General features: G+C 38.3%; 1 protein-coding gene across 1 annotated transcript in view; it reads left to right on the forward strand.

Annotated features, from left to right (window-relative positions):
- DDX60 (DExD/H-box helicase 60) overlaps nucleotides 1-19,586 on the forward strand; it is a 47,051-nt gene that overhangs the window by 26,449 nt on the left and 1,016 nt on the right. The window contains exons 25-35 of the mRNA XM_059817762.1: nucleotides 690-848; nucleotides 2,112-2,256; nucleotides 3,842-3,994; nucleotides 6,401-6,505; nucleotides 7,812-8,012; nucleotides 9,083-9,187; nucleotides 10,565-10,703; nucleotides 11,355-11,476; nucleotides 14,367-14,514; nucleotides 16,866-17,008; nucleotides 17,959-18,110. Coding sequence (XP_059673745.1) covers nucleotides 690-848; nucleotides 2,112-2,256; nucleotides 3,842-3,994; nucleotides 6,401-6,505; nucleotides 7,812-8,012; nucleotides 9,083-9,187; nucleotides 10,565-10,703; nucleotides 11,355-11,476; nucleotides 14,367-14,514; nucleotides 16,866-17,008; nucleotides 17,959-18,110 — 1,572 coding nt within the window. The remainder of the gene's footprint in view (nucleotides 1-689; nucleotides 849-2,111; nucleotides 2,257-3,841; nucleotides 3,995-6,400; nucleotides 6,506-7,811; nucleotides 8,013-9,082; nucleotides 9,188-10,564; nucleotides 10,704-11,354; nucleotides 11,477-14,366; nucleotides 14,515-16,865; nucleotides 17,009-17,958; nucleotides 18,111-19,586) is intronic.

Consider the following 19,586-nt stretch of genomic DNA (forward strand, 5'->3'; position numbering starts at 1 on the left):
TTAAGGAGAATTTATTTCCTAGCCTTAAAATATGTATTTGTTCTTTCTGGATAAAAGGATAAAGTCCTTCAATTTTTGCTTCTGTTCTTGGTGACTGCCAGATTTGAATTACTTTTGAATAGTTTAATGGACTAGGATGCAACCTCACCCCATGTGTTGGCAACATCTTGTATGGTGTTAGTTAACAGGATCTGCCTGCTGCAACAAGAATTAAAAAAAAAAAACTTTTTCAGAGTGAAGCCAGAGAAGTCTTCATCCCAGTTCAACTCCCAACTGTCCAATACTGAAAAAGGTATGAGGAAGAACAGCTATGTAGAAGACCAAGAAAGACGGGCAGTGATTCTCAACTGAGTAGTTGAGAAGAATTAAAAAGACTTCAGCTATAATTTGCTTTATCTGTATGTCCAAGAGTCCAGCTTAGGGAAAGGTAGAGTTGAGCATACTTTCCATAGATAATTTATTAGCAGAACCATTTTACATTTTACCACTCAGTTTTGGAATAATAGGAGTTTGAAAGTGAATGTGGACTATAATTTGGAGATGGAATAGGTATATGCTTCTAATGATTAGATTCTAACTATTGTCAGATGATACGGCTCACTGAATATTATTGTGACATTATTACATATAAATAAAAACTCTATTAGAGTTCACCTAACTGATGTATATTATATATTATTTACTTTAAGATTTAACGTGGATTCAGTGGAATGTGCAGCCAAGAATGTATTCTTCAATTTGCTGAAAAAGCAAAAAAGTGAACAAGACCCTAATACCGAGAGGGAAAAAGAACATTTAAAGAATGAACTAAGAAAAGTGAAAAAAATGCTAATAAAATTCAACCCTCAGTAAGTATTATAACTATATATTATTAAAAAGCTTACATATTGTGACAGAGCCTAATTTTGTGATAACTTATTTTTGGGGAATGTACCTTACAGCAGCACATTCATCATACAGCTTGCAGTATGGTAGTTCCTGCTCCTCTTTGTGCTCTAGCAACCTACACAGTAGGAGCAGCTGTATGGCAGGTATCAATCAGCAGTACCTAGTACATAGACAGGCAGCAGGAAGATACCAGTGTTGCTGACACTGTGTAAGGTGCTGGCCCTACAACATAAGAATCAAAGAGAGAGACCTGAGTATATGAGATTGGTCAATTTGGAATAATTCACTACTGAGATATCAGAATGGCTCTTCCTCTAGACAGTAACTTGTCGTGCATCTCTTAAAAACAGTGTAGCATCCGACCCTCGTGCTGGGTCAGCCATTGTGGGAGAATATTTTCATAATTTAGCCTCACCATCGCTGGTTACAGTGGTGGATCTCTGAAGTATGAGTTCACCTGGCTGGTGAGATGTTCTTTGAATATTTGTCAGCCTTTTGGGTTGTACTGTATTTGTTTCCCCCTTAACATTGAATTTTCTTGATTTTTTTCATCATAGAGTATCGATTTTTATAAGGCATTTGGCAATGAAATATGGCTATAGTTATCAGAATTGTCAGCAACATAAAGCATCTTGGTTTTGCCCTCCTAATCATGACAATTTACAGTGCATTCTTTGGAAATAATATCATGAATGAGTGAACTTTGTAGACTTTAATGGTAGTGAGAACTTGAAAATCCAGTAAGAATTTAGACACATATTTAGACATTGAAATAGCTTGAAAAATCTGTCTCTAAATAGTTTTCCTCCTCCTCTCTTCTTCAAATTCTGCTCTAAATTCCTACAGTCCATGTCGTTATTGGCAGTAAATGCATCACATTTCTCTTTCATCTTTAATTCTTCTACTGTGCAATCTTGTTAGTTTACTAATTTGCTAAATGAGGTACTTACAGTTGCTGTCTCCATCTTCCTTCATTTTTGTAGATCACCATAATTCCTCCTCTCTACTTCACCCAGAATTGCTTGCTGTTTTGCATATAAGCCATGATAAAAGGAAGCTGTTAGCATTATCAGTAAATTTACATTAACAGATCTACCTACATGTTTGAGCCTACAGTTTAAAAGGGAATGAGTCTGCATCTTTCAGTACCAAAAGAGTATTTTAAAATAGAGAAATATATGTTAGTTACAGAAATAATATTTTTAATTATATATTGTATACAGGGATACTAAAAAGTTGAGCTCCAGTAAAATGGAAAACATGGTACTTCTTTTGACTACAAAACAACAGTTAGAAAAAAGACTTAAAAGGCTAACTGCTATCCCTTCTGTGTGTACTTACGCTGATCCTAAAGCAGTGGATGAAGATGTAAGTAATTAACTGATAATTATAACATGGTTTTGGTTTTATATGTCTAAAATGCATGAATTTGTGCATACATACATAAACCACATATAATGTGTGATGCAGTTGTACTTCATAACAGTACGCATTGACTTCATGAAACATTTGGAGTATTTCCATTTAAATTTGATTCCAGGTATCAATCTTGGATAACTTTATTTTTAAGATATATGGACAACTTTCATTCTGCCAAATAAAAAGATGCTGACTTGTCCTTGTGATAGGAGTCCTAGAATGTATACTACAATGAATTAATTTCCATGAACTATCAGCAATGCAGTTCCAGTACTCGTTGATTCAGAACTCAGACTCCTATTTTTCTGACTGAGGCATCAGCATAGGCTATATGGCACTTTTGTGTGCTTATCAAAACATTTTTAAGCCCTTCATATCTTGTAAAAATACTAAATAATAAATTATTTTAGGCTCTAAAAGTTCCAGTCCCCACAAAGCAAAATTTTCCATGCTCTTCAATGTGTTTATGCCACCTGAGGAAAGAAAAGGTGAGAAAAGCACTGAAAATCTGCAGATGTCCATCAGAAATATTAATGCATATTTATATACAAATAATTAAGGAATAATTTATGAAAGAGATTTATATGACGTGATTTCCAGCAGTAGTGGGTGACTGTGCCTTGATCCAGGAGATCCCCTCTGGTCTAAGCTTCCTGAAACATGACTGTAGTTCATATAGCTGTCTCTTCATGGCTGGGTTTTTTTGATTAAAAAAAGTAATTGTGATATATAGCTCTTAATTCAGAGAAAAGTTGCTCAAAATTTTGATGAAGTGTCTTGATAATGCTTTCTGCTTATTGTGTTGTGTCTTGAAAGAGAGGAAAATTCTGTGAATTGGGACCAAACTTGAAAATTCTCATGATTCCTTATCCTGGGAACTTGGGATCCTAATGGCATTTTTGGACTGCTGTCAGCCAGCATGAAAGGAACGTTGCTTCTCACAATTGCACATGGGTAAAGGCAGCAAAGAATTAGCTTAGACTTTGGAACAGATGACAGCTGTAGAGTAAAGTTCAGAAAATACTGAAAAAAACTTAATTCAGTGCTATTTCTGAGTTTGGGAAAGAGAAGCTTCTAACTGTGTAGTGAGATGAGATGGTGGTACCAAGCAGGGATGACAAACAAGCAAAAAAGCATCAGCTTTCACATAGGTACTTAGGAATTTGTTCTGTGATAGCGACACACAGTACATGGTCATGACGCCATGCTTCGAGTAGGAAAGTCATGAACGTGCAAGCTTGCCACGTCTGGCTGCATCTGGCTGCGTGGTATGACAATTGGGACTGTTGTAATGGCATTTGTTGCAAAGGTGAAAAAACCTGATGGTGTATAGAAGTGTACTGAAGAGCCTGGATTCATTGTCATAATAAAGCTACTGATGGTATGCATCCAATTATATACTTTGGGCTTCAGGTTCAGTGAAGATCATAAACAGTTGTATTTCTCTGTAGTGCTTGGAACTTTATCAGATAAGACTTTTTTTCATTAACAACACCTGGTTGTGGTTAATACTTAACATTCTTTTTATCTGTAGACTTTGAGGAAGTTTTTTCATCGACTTAGGTTTGAGAGAAGAGGTTATCTGCAGCAAATGATGGCACTGAGGGGCATTGGGTATCATCACGGATCTATGACCGCCAAGGAAAGACAAGTAGTGGAGATGCTTTTCAGGCTGGGATATATCAAGGTTGGTAAATTTGGATCAGTTCTTTTTTTTTTAATTTTCAATTCTCCATATATTTAATTAAAAAATACAGTGTACCTTTCACAAGTGGTAAAATATATTGCATTGACTTTGTCATGCTTATTTAAAAATAAGTTGACATGAGGGTCTCCAAACAAATGAAATAAACTAAGTGAACGGATAGATGTAGAACTTTACTTCTAACTAAGAGTTTCTATCCTTCAGATTAGCATATCATAGAATCATAGAGTCATTTAGGTTAGAAAAGACAACATGTTAAGATCATCGAGTGCAACTGTTAACATAACACGACCAAGTCCACCACTAAACCATGTCCCTAGGCACCACATCTACACGTCTTTTAAATACCTCCAGGGCTGGTGACTCAACCAGTTCCCTGGGCAGCCTGATCCAATGCTTGACAATGCTTTTGGTGAAGAAATTTTTTCCTATCTAAACCTCCCCTGGTGCAACTTGAGGCCATTTCCTCTCATCCTATCACTTGTTATTTGGGAAAAGAGACCGACACTCACCTCTCTACAACCTCCTTTCAAGTAGTTATAGGGAGCAATAGGGTCTCTCCTGAGCCTCCTTTTCTCCAGAATAAACAACCCCAGTTCCCTCAGCCACCTCATAGGACTTGTTCTCTAGACCCTTCACCAGTTTCATTGCTCTTCTTTGGATGTGCTCCAGCACCTCAATGTCTTTCTTGTAGTGAGAGGCCCCAAACTGAACACAGTATTCAAGGTGCAGCCTCACCAGCCGCCGAGTACAGGGTACAATCACTTCCCTACTCCTGCTGGCCACACTATTTCTGATACAAGGCAAGATGCTGTTGGCTTTCTTGGCCACCTGGGCACGCTGCTGGCGCATATTCAGCCGGCTGTCAACCAGCACCCCCAGGGCCTTTTCTGCCAGGCAGCTTTCCAGCCACTCTTCCCCAAGCCTGTAGCGTTGCATGGGGTTGTTGTGACCCAAGTGCATGACCCAGCACTTAGCCTTGCTGAATCTCATACAGCTGGCTACGGCCGATCAATTCGTTCTGTCCAGATCCCTCTGTAGAGCCTTCCTTCCCTCAAGCAGATCAACACTGTCACCCAACTTGGTGTCAGCTGCAGACTTACTGAGGGTGCACTTGATCTGCTGATCCAGATCGTTGATAAAAGATATTAAACAAAACTGGACCCAATACTGAGCCCTGGGGAACATCACTTGTAACTATTCGCCAACTGGATTTAACTCCATTCACCACAACTCTCTGGGCCTGGCCATCCAGCCAGTTTTTTACCCAGCGAAGAGTGCACCCGTCCAAGCCATGAGCAGCTAGTTTTCTCCAGGAGAATGCTGTGGGAAACGGTATCAAAGGCTTTACTGAAGTCCAGGTAAACAATATTCACAGCCTTTCCCATGTCCACTAAGCGGGTCACCTTGCCATAGAAGGAGATCAGGTTAGTCAAGCAGGACCTGCCTTTCATAAGCCCATGCTGGCTGGGCCTGATCGCCTGGTTGTCCTGTACATGCTGTGTGATGGCGCTCAAGATGATCTGCTCCATAATCTTCCCCTGCACTAAGGTCAGACTGACAGACCTGTGGTTCCCCAGAATCTCCTTCCAGCGCTTCTTGTAGACTGGCGTCACATTTGCTAACCTTGAGTCAACTGGGACCTCCCCGGTTAGCCAGGACTCCTGGTAGATGATGGAAAGTGGTTTGGTGAGCATTTCCGCCAGCTGCCTCAGTACCCTTGAGTGGATCCCATCTGGCCCCATAGACTTCTGTATGTCTAAGTGGTGTAGCAGGTCGCTAACCATTTCGCCTTGGATTATGGGGCCTTCATTCTGCTCCCCATCTCTGTCTTCCAACTCAGGGGGCTGGGTAGCCCAAGAACAACTGGTCTTACTATTAAGGACTGAGGCAAAGAAGGTGTTAAGTACCTCAGCCTTTGTCACTGTGTTTCCCCCCACATCCAATAAAGGGTGAAGAATTTCCTTAGCCCTCCTTTTGTTGCTAAAGTATTTATAGAAACATTTTTTATTGTCTTTTACCGCAGTATCCAACTGAATGTGTTTTAGTTAAATGAACTCTATAGGTTTATGATATTTTGTACTGTCTTCACGGAATATTTAAATTTGTGTTCAGTTTCAATATTAGTTCAATTTGTGTTCCATAAAAGATATGGTATAAACTTTCAGGATACAAAAGTTTAATGGCCATATATAATAGCTATATGAACTACACTAAAAAGTGAAATTCATGTATGTTCATAGCTCTGTTAAATTAATCATATTAAAGTTTAGCTATATGAGAAATGATAGTAAAATTCCTGTTGATTTAAGTTGGATATTACAGGTAGTTTTTTTAAATTGGATATTGCCATTTCTAATAGATATACTCATGTTTGATATTTTATAGGTAGTCACAGCTACTTCAACACTTGCTCTAGGAATCAACATGCCATGTAAATCTGTTGTCTTTGCTGAAGATTCTGTCTTTTTAGATGCCCTAAATTACAGACAGGTATGGAAATGGAACACCTATTTTTTATTACAAGAACAGTACATATGTAGCTGTCATCACACACAAGTTCAGAAAAATGTCTTCTCTTTTACATATACTTTCTGGGTATGTTCTGAGTTTTAGCTGTTCGTTTTGGTGACAATAATAGTTTTAGCTAAGGTGATTTTACTAATGTTTCAGAACTGCCAGCCCAGAAATAACGTACGTAGTCAAAAGACCTATTTCAACAATGAAAGTATTACAATTGCTCAGTGAATTAAAGGCATAGATTCAGCTTTCAGTTAGGGGAGCTGGAAAGACAAAAGCTGTTTTTTTCTAGCCAGGGTTTTACAAATGTGTGAAAAATACGCTCTAAGAACATACAGTGGGGATGTAACGAAGAAAAGAAAGATTGCTGACTGGATTAATAGGGACATTTGAATTCCTTCCATCCTGGAAGTGGCACTCCACACAATGCAACACAGCAATGTGTAGAGGAGGTTGCAAATGCAATAAAGCAGAATGTCTCCAGTTATGGCACAACTTACTGGATGGGCTGAGAGACTCTAACCTTTTCATTAGCCCCTGTTTCCTGCCTTTGTGCTACTTTTCAAACCTGTATTTTCATGAAGTACTGCCAGTTTGCCTCTGGGTCAGGAGGCCATATAGACCAGATACAGCTGATGGCATCACCTGGCAGGTAGCTCTCAGAGTCAGAGTGTGAGTGGATCTGTGCAGTAGCCAGATCTACATGCATCTCCCTTCTGCTGCACATAAATGATATGACTCCACCTTTGTCACATCATCTGGTACAAGGGACAAGTCCCCACAATGGACCTGACCAAGAACAGGTGATCCAAGCAAGGGAATACACCCTTACACAGCTTCTCTCTACTCCTTATTCATATTCTCTGCTCTTTATTCATCCTGAGACTACCTCTGCCCCAAATCTACCCAGAAATAATTCAGAGCTAAATGTTACTTGAAAATAAAGCTGGTGTATAGGTATAAATTAAGCTAAAACTTACATTGAAGAAATATAAATGTTAAAAAGACGTGTGAGAGAAAGTAAGTATCCGGGCCAGTGTTTAGGTCATCTACCAAATTTGGTAGTTCATATATAAAAAAGCAAATAAACCCACCACATTTGTAAACGGGCTATATTTGAGGTACAACATATTTTGCACACATTATTTTAATAATTCTGCATAAATGGTTTATTAAGACTGTATAGATGGTACCAGTATATACAACTTAGGTATATTTTATTTAAAAAGTAATAATTTTATTATTTTAATAATATAATTATGAAATATTTTATTCTTAGATGTCAGGACGTGCTGGAAGACGGGGACAAGATATGATTGGAAATGTGTTCTTCTACGATATCCCACTGCCCAAAGTTGAAAGACTTATCAAATCCAACGTACCTCAGTTGAAAGGCCAGTTTCCTCTGACTGTTTCCTTAATATTGAGACTCATGCTGTTGGCTGCGAAGGCTGATGACAAAGCAGATGCCAGAGCAAAGGTTTAATATTTTTTTTTTCTTAATAGCAATTTAATTAAATTATAATGTCTCCTTAACATGAGCAGGAAGTTATGCACCTCAGAAGTAAGCAATCTGCCCCTAAATGAAGTTGCATACTCTGCTATACTGCTTCTAGTACCTGTGCCATCTTCTACACAGTATTGTACTGTCCATTTTCATGCATTTATTCTTAGCAATAAATATTAACAACAGAAAGAATGCTGCTATCAGGAAGGTATTTTTACTGACTCTCGTTCGATGCAATATTTGCATTAACTTGGAAAATCAGAAAGTCTTCCAATATTTAAAATTTCAGCTTTATTTGAGGAAAAGATGTGAACATACCTTTCCATAGGGAAGAGGGGAGCTATGAAATGCTATCTATCTCAGTTGAAACAATGAGAAAATTCTTTGTATTACTCACTTCTTTAAATCCGCATACTAACTCTCTGAAATCAAATTCTTATTTTTGCCATTTAATGCAGTGATTTAAGTAGATAACCCATGACCATGATTACAACTTGGTCAGAGATCTCTTGTAATTATTAAGGAACTCTTACCTCCAGATGATCTGTTTTTTCCATCCACTTCAGCATATAGACATTTATTTTCAAGGACTCACTGAATGAATTTAGACAAGTCTTCTTAAGATAACGAAGTACATTGGTAAAATTCTGTGTTAAATATTAAAATGGTATTGAAGTGTAAGGAGTAATTTCAAAACTTCCTGGTTTTAGTTTAATGATATTTAAATCCTTGTCTTTTAGATCTTCATATGAATTTAATCTAATTAACTTTACAAACCTCAGCATAAATTTAGAAAATGCACACACATCTGACAGACAGAGGATGGAATTTTTCACAAGCATTTCCAGGAGTTAGGCATTCAATTTAAATAAAAATACAACATAATCCCCACCCAGCTTTTTTTTTACCCTGAAAACCAATTGATGAAACAAAGCATAAAAGCTGGATATTGAATTTCTTTGCTTGTTATAGTATCAACATTCACTTGGATTTGTAATTTCTTCTTTTTATTTTTCTTTTTTTTTTCCTGTTCTTTTGACCAGGCATTGTCAGTGTTGAAGCACTCACTGATGTCGTTCAGAAAAGATAGATATGCTGAAATATTAAAAATTTATTTTATGTTTTCCTTGCAATTTCTTCTCAAAGAGGTAGGTTTTAACTTGTTCTCGTAAAGAGTAGTTATTCTTAAATCTACAGATTCTCATTTGTTTGTGTTAGTATGCTTTCATTTAAAGAACCATATATTTTATATTCCACAGCAACAGGCTATTTCTGTTAGAAAGACATTTAAGGAAACAGATAAAACTAGAGTGCTTTAAGTTTGAGGTTAATTCTGAGCTACTTATGTTATGGAATAAATTCAGTTGGGAAAATCTTACAGTATGGTCTATATGATTACAAACTGATCAGGAAAATATGAGTTGTCCATTTATATGAAGATGCATGCATGTGAAATGATAGGGGTTTAAAACAGTAAGGATGACATGATTTCTGAAATGGTGGGAGAAGTTGTATCTCTAACAAAAATTTAGGAAGTAGGTCTTAGAGAAGACTGAAAATTAGTGGTGTATCTCTCCATTGTAATAATTTCAATATGATGGATACCATTTCAGAAAATTTTTATGCATTACTTCATTTTGGCTTACAGCCCAGGACTACAGGCAGTAAGAGGCACCAATAATGTGATTATATTAACAAATCATCTGTGCCTAGCTTTCCCAGTCCTGCTCCCAGTAGGAGCCTTAACCAACATTTCTGCCTCCTGTGCTGAATGACCCTTATATGTGAGACCAGGAGTCCGATACTCCCATTGAAAGGAAGAATCTAGTCAGTGTACAAGAGAGATTAATAATGTTTCTGAAAAGTTACAGTTAGCTTAAGAACTGGACAAAACCTGGCCCACATACCTAGTATCCTGTCTCCAATAATTTTCGCAGGGAAGTGTAATAAAAAAAAAGGGCGACCATATAATGCTGATTCTCTGGATACTCCCTACTTTCTTACAGGGTGTGACGCAGAGTGATCTCTGACAGGAGAGGTGTCCTGGAATTTACAGCCTTTGATGGAGTTTTATTCCATGAGCTTGTCCTGTTGTTTTTTGAAACTATGTAAGCTTCTAGCACCCAAACATCTTGCAGCAACATATTTGACAGACCACTGCTTGCTGTGCTTTTATCCCATCAAACATTTGGGTTAATAGTTTTTTTTAATGAAAGTTGCATCAAATCTTACTTTGGTGACTGTATGCACTTTTCATTTGCATGATCTAAATTGGCACTAAAACTATGAAGTCAAGATCTATGCCTTGCACAGGGAGATGAAAATCTCGTGGAAATACTCAAATAGTTGGTGACTTGTTTTTCAGTAAGGACAAATTTTTGCCTTTCAGTGGAAACTGAATGGTCTCGATAGGTACCTATGCATTAGGTCGAAGGACTATTCTTCTGAATGCCAGAATTTTATATTTTTTTCATATCCAAGTTCATCTTTCACAACTAAGATTTTTTTGCTTTTAAATTAAATAGGGCTACTTGGATCAAGAAGGTAACCCCACAGGATTTGCTGGGCTTGTGACACACTTGTACTATTACGAACCTTCAAATTTTGTTTTAGTGAGCTTTCTTGTGAAAGGTTTATTCCACAAATTGTGCCAGCCAATTAAAGGTAAATAATACTCCCTGTATCTTAATTGCAGTCTATGGCAGGCTCTGTAACCCCAATGCTTCTGAAATTTTCTGTGTGTCTTCTTGCTGCTGCCACCTTTTGCTTGCCTGGCCTTCATCCTCATATCCTTGGCCTCTGCTTCTACACAGTCTGCATATGCTTATATTTCTGTCTGAGAAAGTCAAGGCACACATATGACAATGCTAGCATCGTGAACCTAAATTTACTGTTTGTGAAACATTCTGATGAGGTAGAAAAGAATGCTATACATAGAAAAAATAATTATTCTGACTCCAAAGCAAGATTTGAATGCCATGTAGCAAATAAGATGGATGACCGCTCTGAATATCAACAAATTAAAAAAAATGAAGTACTACTAATGTCTCATTACATGAGTAAAATCCATTCTGTACACTGAGATATGCTGCAGTATGTGAACATATAAGAATACAGTATTAATTAGTACATATTAGCTTAATTATCTACCAGAGTCTTTTGTATCTTTATCAAACATAGTTTTGCATAACCTCTGTCATGACAATGGCAGCTGAGAAGGAAACACCTGAATAGGAGTGGTTTATTTTAATTAAAAAAAAAAAATTTTTTTTAACACTTTCATATTTAACCCAAGTACTTTCTGCTTTGACATAGGCTCAACTGTTTTTTCAGAAGATGTCCTGGAAAAGCTAGTGCTCATTCTAGCAAACCTATTTGGCAGAAAATATCTTCCAGCCTGCTCAATGAAATATGAACGCACATTTTGCCAGTCAAAGGTAGAGAAAGCATTGGTCTTTACTGTAACTTATGTCGTATACCACTTCAATGAACTTGTTTCCTTTTGTTAGTTAGACTAGTGTCTGGTGGGCTAGCAGGTAGCTGCCCACCCAGCCACTCTCTTACTCCTCCATTTCAACAGGATGGGGGAGAAAATAGGATGAAAATGCTTGTGGATCGAGACAAAAACAGGGAAATTGCTTACCAGTTATGATCACGGGCAAAACAGCCTCAACAGAGTTGGGCAAAGAGGAGCCTTATGAAATTCAACAAAGGCAAGTGTCGAGTGCTGCGCCTGGGGCAGAATAACCCCATGCATCAGTACAGGTTAGGGGCTGCCCTGCTGGAGAGCAGCTCTGTGGAAAGGGACCTGGGAGTCCTGGTGGACAACAGGATGACCATGAGCCAGCAATGTGCCCTTGTGGCCAAGAAGGCCAATGGCATCCTGGGGTGCATCAAGAAGAGTGTGGCAAGCAGGTCGAGGGAGGTTATCCTCCCCCTCTACTCTGCCCTGGTGAGGCCGCATCTGGAGTACGGTGTCCAGTTCTGGGCTCCCCAGTTCAAGAAGGACAGGGAGCTGCTGGAGAGGGTACAGCAAAGGGCTACAAAGATGATTAGGGGACTGGAACATCTTTCTTATGAGGAAAGGCTAAGGGACGTGCGTCTTTTTAGGCTGGAGAAGAGAAGACTGACGGAGGGATCTTATGAATGCTTATAAATCCTGAAGGGGTGGGTGCCAGGAGGATGGGGCCAGTCTTTTTTCAGTGGTGCCCAGTGACAGGACGAGAGGTAACGGGCACAAACTTGGTCATAGGAAGTTCCATCTAAACATGAGGAGGAACTTCTTTACTTGGAGGGTGGCAGAGCACTGGAACAGGCTGCCCAGAGAGGTTGTGGAGTCTCCTTCTCTGGAGATACTCAAAACTGGCCTGGACGCATTCCTGTGCAATCTGCTCTAGGTGAACCTGCTCTGGTGGCGGGGTTGGACTAGATGATTTCCAGAGGTCCCTTCCAAGCCCTATCATTCTGTGATTCTGTAAACTTGTGGAAAATTAAATTAATTTGTTGCCAATTAAAATAGATTTTGGTAGTGAGAAACAAAAAATAAAAATTTCAACACCACCTTCCCCCCCCACCCCGCCTTCCCCAGGCTCAACTTTACTCCTTCATTCCTGACTCCTTTACCTCCCCCTAGCTCAAGCAGTGCAGGGCAGATGAGAAATGAATTGTTCTGGTCGATTCTTAACAGCTCGCTCTGCAGCTCCTTCCTCCTCACCTGTAACCCTGCTCCGGTGTGAGTCCTCTCTGTGGGCTGCAGTCCTTCAGGGTAAAACTGCTCCAGTGTGGGGTCTCCATGGGCTGTAGTTCTTTCAGGAGACATCCAGCTGCTCTGGTGTGGGGTCCTTCACAGGCTGCAATGTGGATATCTGCTCCAGCATGGCCATCTCCACTGACAGGGCTACAGGGAAATCTCTGCTCCACTGTGATCTCTTCTACAGGCTGCAGGAGAATCTCCGCTTCATCACCTGAGGCACCTCCTCCCCCTCCTTCTCTGATCTTGGTATTTGCACTGCTGCTTCTCTCTCTGCCTGTGTGACATTTTTGCCCTTTCTTAAATAAGCTTTCACAGAGGTGCTGCATCTGTGCCTTATGGGCTCAGCTCTGTCCTGTGGTGGGGCCATTGGAGCTGGCTGTGTCTGTCACAGGGCAGCCCTTGACCTCTTCTCACAGCAGCCAGCCCTGAACCATGCACCCTCCCTGCCTCTCCCCCCACCCCGCCTCTCCCCCCACCCCCTCAACACCTTGCCACCTACAGGCAACACAAGTAGCTAGAATAATGAAAAAAGTACTTACTGGAATAAAATAAAGAGCCTTGATTTAACCACAGAAGCAGCAGTTGACTGTCAGGTTAAACGAAAACTACCAGATTATTCAAGTATGTTTTAATGGTGACATGCTTATATAGTTACTGTCATGATACTGCAAAATGTAAAAGTATAAATGACACAGCATTTCTTTATACAATACAACTCCAGTATCTCTTTCCCAAATAGCAATTTACTTTCTTCTCACTCTGCTAGAACTTTGTCTCCATCTAAGGAGCTGTAGCTTTTTGTGACACATACCAATGACCCAGAAGGACACCAGCATGCTCTGTGGTATATGAGATTGTAGGCTTAGGGCTTTTTCCAAAAATGGGACAATATTAGTAGGACGAGCATTAACATTAGTTATGCACAAAGTTAACCCACCATGGGTACAGGCAGAAAGTGAAACATTTTTCATGTGCTCCTGTTGGCTCTTCTATGCAAAGCCTTAAAATTTTGGAGGACACAGCTATGGCTGGAACACAAAGGAAACGTCTTCCAGATGAAGATGCTTATGTGGCCAGTTTCCAGCAAGCATTCCAAGAGGAAAAATGTTACTTATTTCTGAAAAGTGGCTAGTCACGTAGGAGGGATTACAGGACTGCTGTGGCTAATGGCAGCAAAGCCATCAGTCTGTCATGTTGGTAGGGAACCTGTTGAACACCAAGATATGCAAATCAAGATCTGGGAAAGGCAGCCCTTCAAAAGTCACTTTTTAGCTAGCTGAAACATCTTTAATAGAGCTGTTTGCCAAGAACTCTGTGAGTAAAAATCCAGGAATTTTATACTTACTGTTTATCTTCCATGCCTTTTTCTGCATGAAATTCATGTTCGTCTTTAAGATCCATTAATTCTAGATGGTCAGGCAGTCTGACAAGTTGGGTAAAGTTTGGAGCTGTACTCTTTCCTTCTTTCTACTAATACACTATATCTGTACTAATACTTTATGTATGCACCAATGTAGAACTGACACTTTTGGAGAAATTATCTGAATTAAGCAATAAACAGCATGTTATTTCAGGTCTTTCTAGAAGATCTGCCAGAAGAATTTGCAGATGCTGTAAATGAGTACAACACCAAAGTAGAGGAAAATTTTGCTCATTTTCTTCTGACAACTGCCAAGCTGGCAGATATGGCACAAGAATACAGACTTCCACTGTCAAAGACAGGTAGGAAGTGAAAAATTAATGCATATTCATGATTTGTGAAATTGATTTTATTAGGAAAGTTAGGTTAATTCTGATTTTGTAAAGAAAAAAATGGTGACTTCAGACATGCTAATAAAGAGATACAATTTCTATTTCACTTTTGTTTTACAAGCATTGTAGATTATATTGTATATGGTAGAAGTTTTGTACAGGAAAAGGATCATTTTAGTTGCTATTCTTTTATTATTTTGTAGATGAAAGAAAAATCAAAGGGACTTTTTTATAAAAGGAAAAAATATATTAAGTGTATTTATTGAATAAAAGCCTTTTTATCTAATCATCAATGCATTTGCAGATCCTCAAATGCCTGTCACACTTGAATTGCTGTTAGATTTTAAACAGCTGAACAGCCTTAAGATTGAAGTAACAGTTAAAGAAGAACATTGCACCATTTGTTAAATCAACTAAGTTACTTATGCCAATAAATGATGTCCAATAACCAAAGAAATATGAAAAGGCATGACTATAAAATTACCAAGCAATATGGATTGCCAATGGGTGAAAAATATTTAACTACTACGCAATCCTATGTTACTTCCTGGAAGAGAGATATAAAAGCAGTGTAATATACCTCTATCCCATTGCCCAGCTCCTCTAAAAATAAAATGCCTTCAGAAATACTATTTTTGCACTAAGGAAGCACTTTAGTTATAGCAGATAACTGTATTTATTCATCCTTTTTCCTACACTGGTACAATGATTTTTTTAGTCTCTGCTGTGTACAAATGAAGGAAAAAAAAAGCCCAAATCAGCTTACAGGCTACCATATCTTATCATCTACTTTGAGTTTCAAGTATGGGGATACCTGAATCATAGAAAGTTTTCTATATAGTGGATATCAACTTAATACAAAGGTGAGGCACGGGGGGGGAAGATAAACGGATAAGGTGAATGCAAAACAAGATTGAATACTACATATGGCTTGAGATGGTAAATAGCAGTTTCCCATTTCCAGTATAGAGCACTGGGAAGTGCTGCATAATGGTATAGCATTAGCAACACTACAGTGAAATCCTATTTTTTCATATTCAGTTGGAGATTGCTTATTTTAACAATGGAGGGAGCCCACACCTTGATATGTTACCTGAAAAACGTAAGAAATGAAGAGCTGTAAATCACAGAATGATGGAATTCCAAATGAGAAGAGCAAAGCATAGGCTGCCTTGCATTTTCAGAATATATATTCCTTTATATATATTAGTGTTACTAATGCAACTTGTACCCAGAATGTGAGCTGTGGAAATTGAATTTCCTATTCTACTTGAATGGTAAAGTTACTTGTTTAAATGGAAGGTGTAATATGGTTGCATTCTCCCCATTTTGGTGAAGCTGTTTCACTTTGAAAGAAACACTTTCCATTAGATTTGCAGAAAAAGAAATGCAAGATCAAACCATGTCCTGTAGTTCAAGAGTTGGTAGAGACTTTTGTAATTACTTACCATAACTTGGGGCGAGGCTGCAAAAAAAAGACTATGTCAGACTGCTGAGATTTTTTTATGAATGTCATAAATAGTGTAACTACAGCATACTTACCATAACACAAAGCAGAAAAGGTTGCAGCGTAAGGATTGAAAGTATCGTTGATAATTTGGAAAGAAAGAATAAGTTTCTATTTAGAAAAGGAAAATCAAAAGTATCAATATATTTAGAAATAACTGGCCAGGTCTTCTACAGACAGTGATTGAAGTTACAGGCAGACCATAAGCCAACTGAAGTGCCATGCTGTTGTAAAAACAGAAATTCATACTGGGTTGCATAAAGCAGAGCGCTTGTATGTGACAACCTTCACATACTTAAGCCCTAACAGGGCCTCAGAATATTCATTCTTTAGAGCTTCACACTTCAAGAAAAATGTTGGCTGGGAGTCCAGAGGATAGCAATAAAAATGATTAGATGTCTAGCTATTAAGACCTGTGAATACACGTTGAAAAAACCCTGTTTTTCTCCAACGTAGGACAGATGGGGGTAAAAATAAGTCTGCTAATAGTAACATTCCCTTTGGTTTTGGCACAATTTCATGCTGTTAGCAATTTTGGCTATCGATGAATCAAGGCGAAAGGCTTAGGTTGCAAGGGGGGGATTGAGACGTAGTTATTCTCACCACTAGAAAGCTCTTTCTTACATAATATAATCAATTGTGTAGAGGTTTTTATGAACAAAAGAAACAAACATCTATCAAGGATTTATGTTTAGAAGATTAACTATTTCCTATCATTATCTACTGAATTGAAAATTTCTTGCTTTTAAAATAGATTGCTGAAAGGGAGCTTGTGTCTGCATAGCTTACGTTGTATCTGAAACTTCTTGTCTAGATTTTACATCTAAGAATTGGCATGGCTCTGACCTAGCATCTTATTTGATGGACAACACCAAAAGCATATCTGCCATCTCACCTTTTGCATGTTTATCTGGAGTGGTTGATAACGATCTATTTCATGGGGCGATCATTAATAAAGTAAGTTATTTTAATGGGGGGCAGAATTTTATTACAGTTCAAAAAAATATTTTTTTATTACAATTTTCTTGCCTCTGTGTAATACGATGGCACTATGCTCAAGTGTCACTCTTCAGGAGAAATGATGTGAAAGGTCTCAAAAAAAATAATCAGCACTGAGTAGCACCACATTCTCACAGTGCAAGAAACACAGAACAGATGGATGCAGGAAAAAAATCTGTAAATAGTTTGCTTTCTTGCAAGGTCTCTGTTCCTTTTGACTCTGAGACAAGTAAATTACTCTAAAATTTCAGATTCAAACCATATCCCCAGTTTGTTTTCTCCACATCAGGCGTTTCTTTTTTTTAAATCACACAGTAGTCTCAAGGATCCTAGCAAAAGGATGCATTATTGCATTGATCATTTGCTTCTCAACTAGGATTTCAATGATTATGTTAGCATATGAATTAGCTTAATTGTAATAAACATCAACATGTCTACTGTCACCTTGCATTTTCCTGAGGTCTTCTACATAGACTTCGTAGCATTAGGGAATTATCACAGGACTCATAATTCTGTAAGAGAAAAAATTAAATTCCTACAACTGGGGATTTGAAATTCACCTTCATCCCTAAAATGTTCCACACTTAAGGTTGATGAATACATTCAAAGCATCAGTGAGAGAGTCTGAATACATGATCTATGCATATGGAAAAATCCTCATCTAAAACTCAAGAGAAATCCAGTAGCCTAGTACTCAAAACATCCGAGACCTGCATTGGCAGTGTAAGTCACTTTAATAACACACTCCTTCCTATGTCTACAGCCTACATGTACAGATTTTTGGAGTGGTCCAGGATTAGAAGTGGGCAACTTCCCAGCTGTGGGTCTAAAAGTGTAGGTTTGACAAAACAGGCATATGAACAAACCCACAGTAACTATTCAACAGATATTTCTTTTTTTTTTTTTAGGCTGTCTTACGTTCGCTTGGAATTAATGTCACAAACTGCCCCCTGCTTTATTTGAACAAGTATGATAATCAAGGAAGGAGGAGACCACTCAATGCATATGCACTGGACTTTTACAAGCATGGTTCCTTGATTGCATTGACAACAGATAACTGGTATGTACTACCATTTTTAATACAGTTAAACAGCAGCATTGTTTACAATATGGTACGTAAGTACATCTTTTTGGTTTTAAAGCCCTCTCCCTCCAGAACTTAGGGATGGAATAGCTGTTAAATATGATTAGATCAGTTGAATGTTTTAGTAAAAATAAAACATATACTACATTAAAGTCTGGTGGCAATGGCCGTAAAGTATTAGCTGGGTATTCAAAACAGCACTGTAAATGGGAAGTCTTGACTTCAGTGACACAGGTTATTTTGACAGGCTCTTCAGAAGTTTTTATTTAATCAAGGTTTTTTTCACAATGAAAAAGATCAGGAAAGTCCCTGAAATGAAGAAGCCCAGTGCAGTAGTCTAGAAGATTGTAACATAGTAGCAGAGAGATGTCAAAAGATTGGTCAAATAATAGAGACAGAACCAGATTAAAGGAGGAATTCATGATCAGTGTTAAAAGATACAGGCATCCAAAACACGAACTCTTTTCTGGTACAGGAAGACCATCGTCACAGAAACCTGACTTTCACAGTTGCAAAGCAAAATTTGCCAGTAATTCAGTATTTGTATCAGTGTTGCTTCAATACTTCCCCTTTCCCTAAACTTTTCTAAGCATTTAGCAACTTGCCCTGATCATTCAATCATAGTATCATCTCTCTTTAAAGGAAAAAAACCACCCACCCACCAAAAACTCTGTACCCAAGCTGGTTGACCACTGCCATATCTCATTGCATTTTCATTTTTAAGCCTGTGGTATGTGCAGTCTTCCTCTTCTCTTTCCTCCTGGATCACTTAGGCTCTAGATTTTCCAACACTGGAGTTTTAATCTTTTCTTTTACACTCTCTTGCCTTTATCTTTTAACACTTCCTCATTTCAGGGATTTTCCTGGTCTTTCTCATTGTGAGAAAACCTTGATTAAATAAAAAACCTTCTGAAAAGCCTGTCAAGATCTTACATTTGATAGAGCTCCAAACAAATAATCTGTGACACTCTTTCACCTTCCTAATTAAGGAACTTACAAACTGCAGCAGTCTTCTGTTTCTTCTTGTCAGAAGCTAAATTTAAGATTTTCTTTCTTTTGCTCTTACTTACCATTTACAGCCCTGTTGTCCTCTTCAATCTTTTAGAGATGCACCTTTCAATCTCACTGGCCTTCTGTAACCTTGTTCATTAAATCCATCTCTTTATAAAACTTCCAGCTTGCGGTTCTTAATGAAGCCATTCACATACCTGTTTTATTCCCAACATCAGCTCAAAGAAGCTCAACCGCAAGCTCCCTCTCCCAACTACTCCATCTTTATTTTTCATTCATGCTCATAGCCAGTAACTTTTATTTATAAGTAAGAAAATACCACCTCACTTTGCTCCCTGAGGGTGCTGTTGGGAGCATATAATATTATCTGCTTTTTTGTAAGCTCTTCAAAGATGCTGCTAATAAGAACAATCAGCATACACATTCCAAGCACTGTTGTAG

This window comes from Gavia stellata, chromosome 5, assembly GCF_030936135.1.
Source record: "Gavia stellata isolate bGavSte3 chromosome 5, bGavSte3.hap2, whole genome shotgun sequence".
Classification (NCBI taxonomy): Eukaryota; Metazoa; Chordata; class Aves; order Gaviiformes; family Gaviidae; genus Gavia; species Gavia stellata.